The 14,697-nt window shown below is 41.8% G+C and overlaps 1 protein-coding gene across 4 annotated transcripts in view; it reads left to right on the top strand.

Moving 5' to 3' along the window:
- EYA2 (EYA transcriptional coactivator and phosphatase 2) overlaps window positions 1-14,697 on the top strand; it is a 145,739-nt gene that overhangs the window by 110,922 nt on the left and 20,120 nt on the right. For all 4 annotated transcript variants that reach the window (XM_081196334.1, XM_081196333.1, XM_081196332.1 and 1 more), the window contains exon 10: window positions 14,173-14,262. In XM_081196334.1, coding sequence (XP_081052460.1) covers window positions 14,173-14,262 — 90 coding nt within the window. The remainder of the gene's footprint in view (window positions 1-14,172; window positions 14,263-14,697) is intronic.

Below are 14,697 nucleotides of genomic sequence, written 5' to 3'. Positions count from 1 at the left end.
TTAAGAACAGACTTCCAGAACGGATTAAGTTCGTAAACCAAGGTACCACTGTACCACATTCTTGCTAAATTGGATGGATAGGCTGCCACTGCAGTTGCATTGTATGTGAGGGAAATTGCCACCAATCGGGTCTGGAAAAAAGATGGGGACAAAACTGAAAACATTGGAATGCAATAGAATGGCTGTAACGTTGTCTAGATTTTCTGTAAAATGTGAATGAACAAAGGATAGCAATTCCAGATGAAGCAGCTGGTGTGGAAGGAACCTTTGCCTAATTCAATCAGCACAGCAGTTCCTAATCATGGCACTGTCCTTATTCTGGCAATTTTTCCCCCTTGGGGTCTAATCTACTGATTACAGTTGCTGATTTGGGGTTGAACAATTTAAGAATTCAGCGTCCTTCAGCATCTGCCAATAGAATCTTTGAACCTGTCGTTTCATGATACTTCACAAAGTAGTCTTGTCTTTGGTCTCACAGTGTAAAAAGATGGTTAAGAGGAAATGGCTATGCTAATAGGATAATTATATTTGTAAAGTAGTGCTGCAATCCTATGCTTACTTATCTGAGAAAAAGCCACATTGAACACAGTGAGAATTCTGAGTAGACATGTATTGGATTGCACTGTCAGATTCCATAGGCAAAGGTTAAATATAAGTGTCTCTCTCATTATTTGCCAAACCATCACTTGAGATCCACTCCAATAGTCCAGATCATAGTTTAATCTACAGCCATGGCTTGTTCCATGGTGACTCATAGCAGGGCCTTCTCTGTTATGGCACCATGGCTATAGAATTCTCTTCCACCAGAAGTGCATTTGTGTCCCCCTCCAGACATATTTGGTTTTTTTGGCATTGGGGCTGATGCAATAGTTGGCCAGCTGTGTTCGTTGTGAGTCATGTGCTGCTGGAATTTTGTGAGCTTTGATAATTTTATGGTTTCAGTGTTTATTTTTAAAACATTGTATTTTATTGTAGTTTTTGTACATGGAAGTTCCTAGGAGCTTTGAAGGGAGGATGGTCTAATAATCATTGTTGTTGTTGCTGTTATTACAATGATAAATATTATTTTTATCGTCATTATTTAACATCTTGGGATATAGTTCGAAGGAAAATCTTACACGAAAGAATGACACCGAAAAACCATTTTGCAGTGGGGTTTTCCTGCACAAATTATTGCAAGAGCTCACTTTCCCTTGGCCAAGTGTGACCAAGTTCAAGTAATCCTAGTTGTGTTAGCTCTGATCTTTTTTGTAGTCAGTAGGTTTCCCATGCAAATCTTGAAACATAATCCATCATTAATTACCCATGACAGGCATTAATTCCACAATCACGAAACCTGTATAGAACCAAATCTCTGTACAACTGAGGTGAGCAATTCCAGCTTTTTTTTTTCTTCCTGTTATGGCTTTCGGGTAAAAACAGGTGGGCTAAAAACATGAAATTACATCATGCTAATTCCCTTTATTGCTAAGAAGGTGAAGGAGTGTCAGTAGAAGAGGAGACACAATGGGGCCAAAACTCACTGCTTCCATTTAAGGAAGGTAGATCACCCTACCAGATTTGGATAATAACTTTGAAGCCTGGGGATGCCTGTTTAATTGCCTTCATACACATTCTGAAGCCAAACTCTGTATTCACATTAGTTTGTTCATCCATTCTGAACTTTGCAGCTCAACTCAAATTTCAGGTATTTTATTTCAGGTGATCCACAGTCACAACACATGTCAACGCTGTGTTGAGAATTGGGGGGGGGGACACTTTCACAAAGTAATCAAAGGCCATGATAATAGTAATTATTATTTTATTATTATTAAATGCCTATGCCACCCTTCATCTCGGTGGTTTACAAGATAAAAGCACAAAATTAGAACTCAGTTGCTGTATTCACCTGCAGACTATTGGTTCAGTTAGTCTTTCCCAACCGGGAAACGCCTACATGTTTTGGACCAGGCATAGGCAAAGTCGGCCCTCCAGATGTTTTGGGACTACAACTTCCATAATCCCTGACCACTGGTCCTGTTAGCTAGGGATGATGGGAGTTGTAGTCCCAAAACATCTGGAGGGCCGACTTTGCCTAAGCCTGTTTTGGACTATAAAACATCATCCTTAACCATTCACCATGCTATTTGTGGCTGGTGGGTCTTGCAGTCCAAAATATCTGGAGGGCACCAGGTTGGTAAGTCTAGGTTAAGTGATCTTACCAATACTGCGGACCCAGGGCAGGGTCTGAGTGGGTAGAACCCATAATGGAACTAGGCAAGGCACAGTGGTTATGTGTTAGATCCACGGGCAGAGCTCAGTACAGAAGCTGTTTATTCACCTAAGATGGGCAGCAGGGGTGGGGAACCTCTGACCAGTGCGCTAATCTTGGCCCGCTAGGTTTTGTGCACTAGTTCCAAGCATACTCAGTCCATGCAGAAAGCAGGAATGACTTCACAGTGCATCCGCTAATGCATGGAAAGGTTGAATCTGCTCTTTTTGACTTATTCAACTTTGGCTTATTCAGCTTGTGGTGGTCCCATGGAATTGTCTGCTTGCTTAATGGAGTTGGCTCACTTACACCTAATAGATACAGTGTGTAAGTTGTTTGCACAAGTGTAGTCCAATGCACCTGATACCCAGCAAAATTACAGGGATGAAAATCAACAGTTTATCATGTTTTATCGCATAAGCATTACATGCAGTGAGCATAAGCAAAGGGCAGGATGTGCAGGCCCTATCCTTTAGCACACCAGCTATATGTAGAGTTAAACCACAGAGCCTAGGGCTTGCCGATCAGAAGGTTGGCAGTTCGAATCCCCGCGATGGGGTGAGCTCCTGTTGCTCGGTCCCTGCTCCTGCCAACCTAGCAGTTCAAAAGCACAAAGTGCAAGTAGATAAATAGGTACAGCTCTGGTGGGAAGGTAAATGGCATTTCCGTGTGCTGCTCTGGTTCACCAGAAGCGGCTTAGTCATGCTGGCCACATGACCGGGAAGCTGTACGCCGGCTGCCTCGGCCAATAAAGCGAGATGAGCTCCGCAACCCCAAAGTTGTCTGTGACTGGACCTAACGGTCAGGGGTCCCTTTACGTTTTTATATGTAGGTAAGAACAGAGTTTACATTAGCCCTATTGAGGCATGATCCTTCTCTTGCTAACTAGCTCGGCCCTCTCTTTCATTTCCCCATTGCCTGCTCTGCCACCCTCCACACACTGAGGAGCAAAGATATGTAGTGGAAAGTTTTGCTGTATGCATGGGGACTCCGCACATGATTTAGATCCCTGATTGTCCAGCACATGGAGGGTAGTCATGCAACAGGGACAGGATAAAGGGAGAGAAGTCAGCTAGCACAGCCCCCTTACTATATATGAAGAAGGTCTGAATAGGGCTATTATGAGCAACAAATCTCCTAAACGCTCTCCTAACTTCAGGTCTTCTTATGGTATTCTCAAGCTTGAACAGAACAGAGTTCAATTGTGCATTAATTATTTCAAGGGGGGAACTTCTATCAGAATAGAACTTTAGTTTATCATATGGTTGCAGTAGTCACATTAATTTCCCTTAAAATTAGTATCTTCCTTGAAATGGCATCATGTTGATTCATGGTTCTGCTGGCTAGCCCCATGATGCTTTTTATCATTCTCTGCACTGTCAAAAAGAAAGAAAGAAAGAAAGAAAGAAAGAAAGAAAGAAGAACTTGTTTTATTTTCTAGCACTGCAAAATTAATTGAAGAAGTTCAAATCTACTTGCTTTGCAAAGATTTTTTGTTGTTGTTGGTTTGTGAAAATCTGTATTGTGAGGGTTCAACTCAGATACGTAGACTTTCCCCTTGAGCTCTATTAGCTAATTCAGAATGGCATGTATTCTTTGCTTTGTTTGAGAATTGGCCTAATAAGTATGTACCGTTGCTGCTGCTGTTCAGACATCTAAGAGTTCTCCATTCCTTTGACAAACATAAGCCAAAGTGCTTAAGGACATCTGTTTATTTTATTTCTATAATGAGAAAACCTTCCATCTTCTTCCTGGTTCAGCTGTGTTTATTTACATTTTGTTACTCATATGGGCTGGGCACCTTGGGATATTAAAAACCCGCCGTGGCCTTTTAGCAGGCATCCCTCTTTAAAAAGCAAGAGGGGGGGAAAGAGGGGAAAGTGGAGAAAAGGCAGAATAAGCCCTTCCTAAGGAAAACACAGCCCTTTAGAATTCTATAAAATAGATTTTCAAAACAAATACGCTGTAATTCGCTCAGTAGATGGTGGATTAACTCAAGATGAATACAATTTGGGAAGGATTTTCTGAGGAAGTAGGAAATATTTTGCTTAACCTACTAGAGGCTGAATCTTGTGTTCAGTGCCCTTTTAGGTTAAATAATAAAAGCATTCAGTCATTGTAGGCAATCTTAAGACTGTTTTAGACGTGCCACTATATCGTTTGTTAGTGGAGCTGTGCAAGACAGCTAGTGTTGTGTTTTCAGCAGCTTTGGATTGTGTTTAAAGAGAAAAAACAAGGGGAAGTTTGAGTGTGCCGAAGTTCTCATGGCTTGACATGACTGTAGGGAGTGCAAACCACTGATGTTAGAAAAGCTGTTACATCTGCACTAATTGGAATCTTCTAAATGCTCAGCCCAGGTACCCATCACCCCATAGAGTTTCTGATTTGCACCTCTCCTCTTTCTTGTGCCATGTCCAGTCCCCAGCTCACAGGATGGCCAAATGTCCTATTTTACAGAGGATAGCCCTCTATTTGAAAGCATCCACTATTTGAAGGACTGTCAAGTCCAGCTGAACAACAAAAAACCATAAGAAGAGAGAGAAGGGACCTTCAGGTTGCCCACTGACAATCACCAGCTGGACAAGCAGCCTGGGCAGTCAGATCTGACTATATTTGAACCTCTAGTGGCCATTAATGGAGTTATGGGAAAGTATTAGTGAATGCTTATAAGAAAAGCTGTGTAAAGCGACCCAAGTTTTTGGTTTTATATTAACACAAATTATTACCTAAGGTGATTTTAAAAAATAAAATAAGAGAAGAATGAAGCAATAGGTTTTGAGGAAAGTTATAATGGAGTTCCGGAGTTGGGGAAAAATGTTCCCCTCTGCTGCTTGCTTAACTACTAAGCCGTGTTAATTTATATGTGTATTCTTTCTCAGCAAGGCATGAAACTCAGCAACCAAAGAATAGATTATAACTTGCCCTCGTTCAGGCATGTGGCTCAGCCTTTTCTCCCTCCCTCTTGCTCTCTCCCCTTTTCACAAGCTCTGCTTCTTTTTTTTCTAGCTAATACAAGCAAACAAACTAGTCCCATTTCCAAGCATTTCCAAGTAATTAAACCAAATTAAAACCATTAAACTCTTTCTTTACTGACAACTTCATTATTAACAACTAACCGCAAAGATGAGATTTAACTTAGAAGGCCCTCAATTGCATACTAATCTGCCTTTCACCTCTGGCTGACACCTCCAAAAGATAACCCCCCCTTCCCTTTAGAATAGAAGTCTGACAAATACACTTAATTAATGCTTTCTTCCTGGTGGAAAAGTCATTATTTGTTCACTGCGTAAGCAAGTACTTGGCAGGAGCTTAGGAAGTCTGATAGTTTCTATAAAAGAGGAGTTTGTGTATGGGGGGGGGAGAGATTTTGTGCAGTGCGCTCCTTGTTTTTGAAAAAGCAAAATGTAGATAGAGATGTAGAAACACATTACGCAAACACTTGGAATGTCAGATGAATTGGCACATAGGTAAAATGGAAGGGCACTCATTCTCTGCCCTTTCACTAATGGCATGCAAGTCTTAACAGTTTACCAGTTAAGACATAAGTCTGGGACTTTGAGTAATTTGGAACCAGAAACTGAAGTAAGAAAGAGTGACTTGCGCTTGAGAGATTGCCAAAGATAAGTCGGTCTCCAACTTCCCTTACATTTTCAGCAACAGCTACAGGAGAACTGAATGCAGAGGACCTGCCAAGTGGATCAGGAGTAGCTGCAGGTGGTTTAAAAAAAATAAAAATGCAATGTGTGGCTTAGTGTGCACTTCAAAAACAAGTATAATCAAATGTTTGTTTTTTTAATGAAAGTAAACTAAAAGCCACGGCATCAGAGGCTGAACTCTGTATTTTCAGAAATACAGGGGCATCTACCCCTGAAGCTTCACACTCAAGCTCTCCCCATATAAATAATTGCACATTAAAGTCCAGCAATGTGAAATATGCAACCTGACAAATTCATGTTGGTACCTCGGGTTACAGACGCTTCAGGTTACAGACTCCGCTAACCCAGAAATAGGACCTCGGGTTAAGAACTTTGCTTCAGGATGAGAAGGGACCTCCGGAACAAATTAAGTTCTTAACCCGAGGTAACACTGTACAAAACGCATGCATTCTTCAGTTCACATGTTCTTCTGAACTGAAGAACACATGTTCTTCAGTTCACACACAGGCACTTATTTCATAGAGACAGACATAAGAAATTTCTTCTTTCTTTGTATGAGGAAAGTGTATGGCTACAACCACCCTGTGCTGCAGCCGATGTCCTTTTCCCCTACGATAAAAGCCAGGGGAACTTGAGAGATATTGTCATTCAAGCTAGCATTGTGTATGCACACATGTACACAACACTTTACAGAAGTCGAAATGTAAAAAGAAACCTGTGAATGCAAGTGCCTCAAACTAATAAGAATAGCAGCCGCCAATATGGTGCCCTCTATATGTTGCTGGACTCTTCATTCCCACCAGGCCTAGCTAACATGCCCAATGGCTGGAGATGATGGTAGCTGGATTCCAGCAAAATATTGGCCCACTCCTGAATAAGAGTAATAACCAGTGCCAAAATATTGGCACGCCTGGTGCTTTTAGTTGGGCAGAAGCCTTCTAATTCTGTTCCTCCCACAAACATGGCCTGCACACCTATCCAAAGATTAGCATTTGAGACAGATTTGCAATGTGGTTGCTGGATGTTGGAGCAACTCCATCTCAACTGTCAGTTGGGAGAGGCTGTGGCTCAGAGGTAGGGTAGTTGCTTTGCTTTAACCAAGGTTGGCTTGATTTCAGATTCCCCCCCCCCCCCAGTTAAAAGGCTCTTGAGCTGCATACCTAGGAAAAGTCTGTGTTTGAGGCCCTGGAGAGTCACTGCCAGTCAAAGTAGACAATACTGAGCTAGATGGATCAGTGATAAGGCTTGGAATATGGCAGGTTTGTGCATTCAGTTGTTGAAAAGGAACACACAGATAAATTAGGTTGGGTTAGAGCAGTGATTTTTCTAACAGTGTTGCAGGGCCGTGTTTTTCTGGGGCTCCCCAGTTAGAAGACCAGTAATAACAAGATTTTTTTGAAAAGCCAATTGCCGTTAGCAAAGTGTAACCATAGGAAGGTGCTGAGTGTTGTTCTAGGATCCACCCTAGACTCAGAGAAGCCTAGAATACATAGAAGAGGCCTGCAGGATCAGTTTGATGATGCATCAAGTCCAGCATCCTTTTCCCTTCAGTGACCAAATAACCGCCCCTAGGAAGTCCACAAGCAGGGCATGAAGGCAATAGTCTTCCCATAATCCTTTGCAAGATGCAGCGGTTTCATGGTAGACAAGGGGAAGGTGGGGTTCTTCACTAAACTATTCAATACAGAAAGCAGTTGCTTGATATAGAAACTTTAGAAGCCAATGGAATTGGGAAAGTGAAAATCAATAGAACAGTGTTTTCCCTTCCTCAATACCTATTGGATTTAGATGTGAAGACATGGAAGAGGGATTAAAAAAACACACTTTAGGATGATAAGCTGGGTGGTGGTGCCATACCTGTGTCTGCTAGAGAGAAGTAATTATGCCTGTTCCTTTCCCTCCACAAGCTGATTCACGTAGTCGCCATTTCTTGACTTTTTCGTTTCACATTGGTGTTTATAAAGCTACTGTGGAACGATAGGAAGGAACAGCCTTCCCTAACCAGGTACATCATAGCTGTTTTGGAATGATGAGAATTTTAGCTCAATGCATCTGGAGGGCATGAGGTTGGAGATAGCAGGGATAGAGAACCGGGCATTGATCTGGGAGAGACCCTGGTTCAGGTCCCTGGGGGTCCGTTGGGTGGCCTTGGGCAATAATATTTATATACTTCCCTTCCAAGAAGATCTTGAGTGGCATTTCAGCATTACGGCAACCCTAAGTTATAGACTAGGCTGAGATTAAGTGCCACTTGCCCAAGATCTTGTGAGCTTCAGAGCTGAAAAGGGATTTGCATGCTTGCTTCCCTTATCTGAGCTGAATGATTTACCATACCGGTGTAGCATCATCTTCATCTTACATCCTTCCTCTGGAAAATGAGAATAATAATGGGGAATGTTATGGGAATGAATACACCAGAGGTTGCACAGCATGTTACATAATTGGTGGTAGCAGCCACAGTATTTAACTTATGGGTGTTCTAGCACATATCCACTTAGGTTTCATCCTGCTTCACCCTACCTTGGGTTATGTACTGTTTTGCCGTCAGAACATGCACTGGAATGCTTTCAAGAGTTGATGCAATGCTTTGTTCCCACAGTTGGCCTGACCAATCAGGGCCAAATATTCAGTGTTCTATAAATGTGCCACCTCTAAAGCGGCTAGTGGAACTTAGCCAACTACTGACATTGTGTTCCACATTTCCCAATCCCCACTCCACATCATTGGCTGCCATCCTCAGAGGGTGGGGAAAACGCCAAGCATCAGGAAGTTGGTAAGCTCTACTAGCCATTACAGAAAGGAGGATGGTGTTAAACATAAATGCTTTCGGCACAAGGTGTGTATTTTTATTGGAACATGTTGTTTGGCTCTCAGTTGCAGCAGTGAGAAAAAGATGGCCCAATCTGTCATAAAAAAGCTGCCTTATTATGAGAAGTTGGTCCACCTAGCTGTCAGGTTTCGGAGAAATGGCTTCCTCCCTCCCTTTGGCCATGGATAAGCAGAACAAAGTGAAAATAGTCTCTTACCAGTTAAATATATTTTTGATGTTCACAGCAAAAGAACAAAGACTCCATTCTTGGAGGAAAGGTGCTACCAATTAAGGTTTCCACCCACTTCCCCCCGAGCCACCCCTGTCACTTCCTTTGTCTGGCAACCTGATCTCGCAACCATTGGACCTTTGGACCTTCTGTGCTTCTTATTTGCTCTCCATGATCTTAGACTGATTGGTTGGACACTTTCCAGCGAAAGGGAGTCTGCTAATTCTCTCCCTCCCTGTTGTTCTCCTAGCTGTTCCCCACTCAGTTCTGCCCAGCTGTTGTCTTCTGAACTATGTCCCTCTGCAAACCACTGCTCCAAATCTATACCGCTCCACTGCTCCTGGGCAGCTTCAGGATCCTTGTCAGGAGCAGGGGCAGGGGGAGTCCACCCCCCCCCATTCCTCATCAGAGTAGCTCTCCTAGCCTGGACACTTGCTAAGCACTGCCTTCACTGATTAGCACCAGTTCTCTAGGGTTTCAGACAATGTTCTCTTCCAGCTCCACCTGGACATATGAGGGATTGAACCCAGGACCTTCTGGATGCAGAGCAGATGTTCTACCACTGAGCTATAACCCTTCCCCATAGCCCTGTCAGAAAGATGAGACCAAACATGGATGCTAAGCCAAGTTTAGCTTGCTTGCTGGAGTCTTCAGTGTGTTGGGATTCTGCACTTAAACACACACACACTGTTGCCCCGATCCTGCACCTGGGTGATCAAGTTTTGATTGGCATGCATATATTGAGTTTTAATTTAAGCCACTAATTACGAATTACAGAACGTCCTCCTCCCTCTTACACTTGATATAGGAAAATTCCCATGTAAATATATTTATTCAGTCTGAGAAAGGTTATGAAAGAAAATCAAACTAAATTCAATAGAGACGACTTAAAACAAATTTACAAGAACATTTTGATAGAAGTGCCTGTGGTGATGTAATAAATTATAAAGAAATGGTGTGTTGGGACCAAAGAATAGCTGGAAAAGCAAAAGGAAATTAAAATAAAAAGCTCCCCAGTGCAGGTCCGGTATGAAGGTAATGAAAAAGAAGCTTAAAAGGCAAACTAACAATAGATGTAATGATATGAAGTCTTGGGTTTAATAGGGGAGAAGTAAGAAAACATTTTTTTGGTGAGTTGTTTCCTTAGTCTGAAGAAGAATGTGGACTTTCCTTGTAGGATTTGCTCCATAGTTGAAAGCTATTTAGCAAGCCCAGCTTTTCTTTAAATAAAAACGTTGCTAGCCCTCAAGGCCATGGAAAGAAGTTTGTAAACATGATGGGAGAAATGCTAAAGAATAGTCCTTAACCTCTTGACCGGCTTTCCTGTTCTTTTGTGGACATTCATGAGGTCTAAAACATGAAATGTGCCACCACCTGCTTATTTTCATGCCGTCATTAGGGACACCTTAATGTCCCTGCCAACCTAGCAGTTCGAAAGCACGTCAAAGTGCAAGTAGATAAATAGGTACCGCTCCAGCGGGAAGGTAAATGGCATTTCCGTGCACTGCTCTGGTTTGCCAGAAGCGGCTTAGTCATGCTGGCCACATGACCCGGAAGCTGTACGCCGGCTCCCTTGGCCAATAAAGCAAGATGAGTGCCACAACCCCAGAGTCGGCCACGACTGGACCTAATGGTCAGGGGTCCCTTTACCTTTACCTAATGTTGAATAGGATGCCTTAACCTCAAGAAAACAAGAAAACAAGCCTAGCAGAATCAGGGGAAATAATTAAACAAAAACTTGGGTAGCCACATGGGTAGAGCAAGCATAGGTAGGCAGAGTACCAAAGTTAGGAGAAAAGCTGAGAGTACTTCAGGATATCAGAATTCAACTATATCAATTATATAATTTCACTAGCAAAAGCCAGGATTCCCTCTAGTGCAACAGGAAACTTGGGGCTGTGAGTTTGAGCCCCACGTTGGGCAAGAGATTCCTGCATTGCAAGCGGGGGGGGGGGGACGGACGGGACCTCAGAACAGATGTGGAGAGAGTCAAGAGGGGGAGAAGGTTCTGCTTTGCAAGGAAAATCCTTGCAACTGACAGATCCTCAGCCTTAGCACTGTGTTAAATACAATCTCTACTTGGCACAAAACGTCTAAAAATTGTAAGTGTGAACACTGAAAATATACTATTACTTTTCGCCAAAAGCTTGAATATTGTAGGTAGAGTTTTCTCTTTAAAAAATAACCTAGTTCCAAGCATGTTTTCTGTTCAAGGCTACTGCCGCCTCTAGAGATACAAGGAATGAGCAAGTTAACTCATAACCAAACACGCTGCTGAATCTTCCAGCTGCAATAATTCTCCTTGGAAAATCTCTACCCCTTTAATAGAGAGACACAAGACCCTTTAAATAAATTTTAATCATGCATTCAGTGAAGTGACATGGCTCTGTAGTGGCAGGCTCAGCCCCTGTTTCATACACAGTTAATTCATAGAGCATGGGTAGGCGAACTAAGGCCTGGGGGCCGGATCTGACCCACGGACAGTCCGGGAATCAGCATGTTTTTACATGAGTTGAATGTGTCCTTTTATTTAAAATGCATCTCTGGGTTATTTGTGGGGTATAGGAATTCGTTCATCCCCCCCCAAAAAAAATATAGTCCGGCCCCCCACAAGGTTTGAGGGACAGTGGACCGGCCCCCTGCTGAAAGAGTTTGCTGACCCCTGTCATAGAGTATCTGCAGAGAGCCCCGCTGTATACAGCTGCATGCACTGAAGTCTCCCCATGTAGTCAGAGACTTTGTACACATCACTCGCTTAAAACGCAGCCAGATCATTCTTTTTCTCCATTCAGATGGAAGCTGGTTTGGGGGAGAACGCATCAAAATGCAGCATTTTCCCAAGAAAAAAACAGGATATATGTGGATTGTGGCTAACATCATGTGCAGGCTGCTTTTCAAACCAGTCAACAGAAATCCCAGAGAGAGAGAGAGAGAGAGAGAGAGAGAGAGAGAGAGAGAGAGAGAGAGAGAGGAGACTATGCCCTCTATGGCAGATCAGATCAGATAAACTAATAAAATATTTAGGCATGAGGCTTCACAAGGTTTAGCTAACAAGCATCTAAATCTCTTTCTCTCCGTTAATGCTGATACATTTGCCTTTTTGACTCCAATGCAAGAATGAGAAGATGTGGTTGGTTCTCTTTTTATTTTTTTATAATTTTATTGAGATATTTGAAATAATACATATATATTGTTTAAAATAACCTTCGTTAAAAAACCAGAAGCCTTCCTATTAGGAATTATAGGAAGAGAAATACCAAAAAAATATATAAATGTTTTCATGTATGCGACTATGGCTGCACGAATATTGATAGCCCAATGCTGGAAAGAGGAGAAAATTCCCACACACACAAAAAAATGGCACATAAGTTAATGGAATATGCAGAGATGGCTAAAATAACTGGTAGACTTAGAAATCAGGATGATAACAAATTTAAAAATGAACGGGAAACTTTTATTGCATATATGACAAAGCATTATATACAAGTAAATACATCGGCAGGATTCTAAAAAACACTTGCAATACTATCATAATAGATAAAAATAGATATGAATGGATGGAAATATGATTTGGGCATGCACGATTTAACAATGAAATCATGGAACCATGGAGGGGGTAGAGGGGAGTCGGGGGATGGGAGAAACTCCATATTTTGACACTGTATTGAATACAAACATTATGCAAAATGATACAGTTGTTCAAATTTTTTTTTATTTCTTAATGTTTATTGTTATAAGATGTTTGTTATCATGAAAACCAATAAAAATATTAGAAAAAAGAATATATATAAAGGTAAAGGGATCCCTGACCATTAGGTCCAGTCATGGCCGACTCTGGGGTTGTGGCGCTCATCTCGCTTTATTGGCCAAGGGAGCCGGTGTACAGCTTCTGGGTCATGTGGCCAGCAGGACTAAGCTGCTTCTGGAGAACCAGAGCAGCGCATGGAAATGCCGTTTACCTTCCCGCCGGAGCGGTACCTATTTATCTACTTGCACTTTGACGTGCTTTTTGAACTGCTAGGTTGGCAGGAGCACATAAACCGCTTGAAAAAGAAAATCGCTTAGAAGTATTAGTACTGTCAAACAGTATGTAAATTTGGTTATCTCAAGTGAACAAATAAATAAAAAATGGTTATTGTGTTGTGGTTGGGTTTTTTTAAATGAAAAATGAAAATTATTTTTAAAAAGGAAGGTGGGACATGCCAGAAAGATGGGAAAGGGTGATATTGAGTGAGTGTCGACAAAGGAGAAGATGTGAGCCCATTGTGCTAAAACTAACAGCAGCTACAAGAAATTTCCCATACTTACTTTTACATCACTGTAGGCTCATGTAACACTGTTTGGACAAACAATTACTCCCCTGTCGGGGTGCACTCATGGACCGTACCTGGTGAAATCTTTACCCATGTGATCTGCACATGCAGCCCTTGGAAAGAGGCAGAGGCCTGTTCTCAAATATATAAGAAAAAAGTAGATGCAATCCAGTAACTTGTAGTGGGGAAAGGGATTTAGAACGTTTTGAGTAGCCAGTTGCTGTTTCTGTAATCTCTGTGCTGTTCTGTTTATTGTTGGCTTTTGTTATAGCCACAAAGGTTTTCGGGGGGGGGGATATTGAAACAAAAACCTTTTGAGTAAAAGAGATGATGATGGCCCTTAGCTTTCATGTTCAAATGCAATCAAGTTATCAGAGCTTTCCTTTTCCTTCAATGCAGCCCCCCATAAGTTACCCATGTGGCTGGAACCGCAGCCATTCTTCTTTAATTAACAGCTACATCAAGAATGTATAATAATTTAGGTCCATGCGTATATACATCAACCGTTGTCAACACTATTTGCCGCAAAGGTTGACAGAAATACACTCTTGTCTGTGCATTTTGCTGCTTTGTAGGTTCTCCCAGACGGATTTGTTTGATTAACCTCACCATTCAATTACATGCCTCCACAGAAATCTGCAAAAAATTAGGGCAAGGCTTATAGAAATCCGTATTGTGCTGCCATGGTTTATAGGAGAGGGAGAGAAAGATGTAGGGGTATCCTTTTATATATATAAAGTTAAGATAGACAGGAACAGAGGAGGGAATAGCATTACATATCCTAATTCTGGTGCAAGTTCTTACTTTTTTGTTTGTTTTCCCCAGTGTAGAGTTTCAGTATCATATGTTTTCTCAAAATTTAATCCCAAAATCCAAAGATATTAAAATGGTTGACAGCTTTTCCTTTCTAACAGGACACCACCACATCCGTCCGGATAGGCCTTATGATGGAAGAAATGATCTTCAACCTTGCAGATACTCACCTGTTTTTTAATGACCTCGAGGTAGGTATTGGTTTCCTTTCAATTTATACGTCCTTTTTATCTACCCATTTTGGAAACATTTGTCCTTCTATAACCAAAGTTTTGTTACAGTGCAGTCCTGTGCAGGTCTACTCAGATGTAAGCCCCAGTGAGTTCAGTAGAACTGAACTCCTGGGTAAGTCTGTATAGGATTGCACATAATTGCAGGTAAAATTATATTTTGAGAGTATTTGAATCTGTCTTCTTTACGTTTTTCCTCCCTGGTTATTTGGCAGTGAAAGGAGGGTTATGGTCACAATTTTGTGTGTCTGTATTGCTAAATTTCAAGAATGAAGCCTTTGCTACCTGTGCCTCCTGGGGCTTCCTGTTTTATTGGTTATTTGTTAGTTAGTTTGGGGTGGAAATAAGCTGGCTCCTTCATGTGATCAAGACCCAATAATACAAAAGCAACACTCA

This window comes from Podarcis bocagei (genome assembly GCF_964188305.1).
Source record: "Podarcis bocagei genome assembly, chromosome: 5".
In the NCBI taxonomy this organism is placed as follows: domain Eukaryota; kingdom Metazoa; phylum Chordata; class Lepidosauria; order Squamata; family Lacertidae; genus Podarcis; species Podarcis bocagei.
Note: the sequence above shows the minus strand (reverse complement) of the source record. Positions and strands in the feature narration are given on the sequence as shown.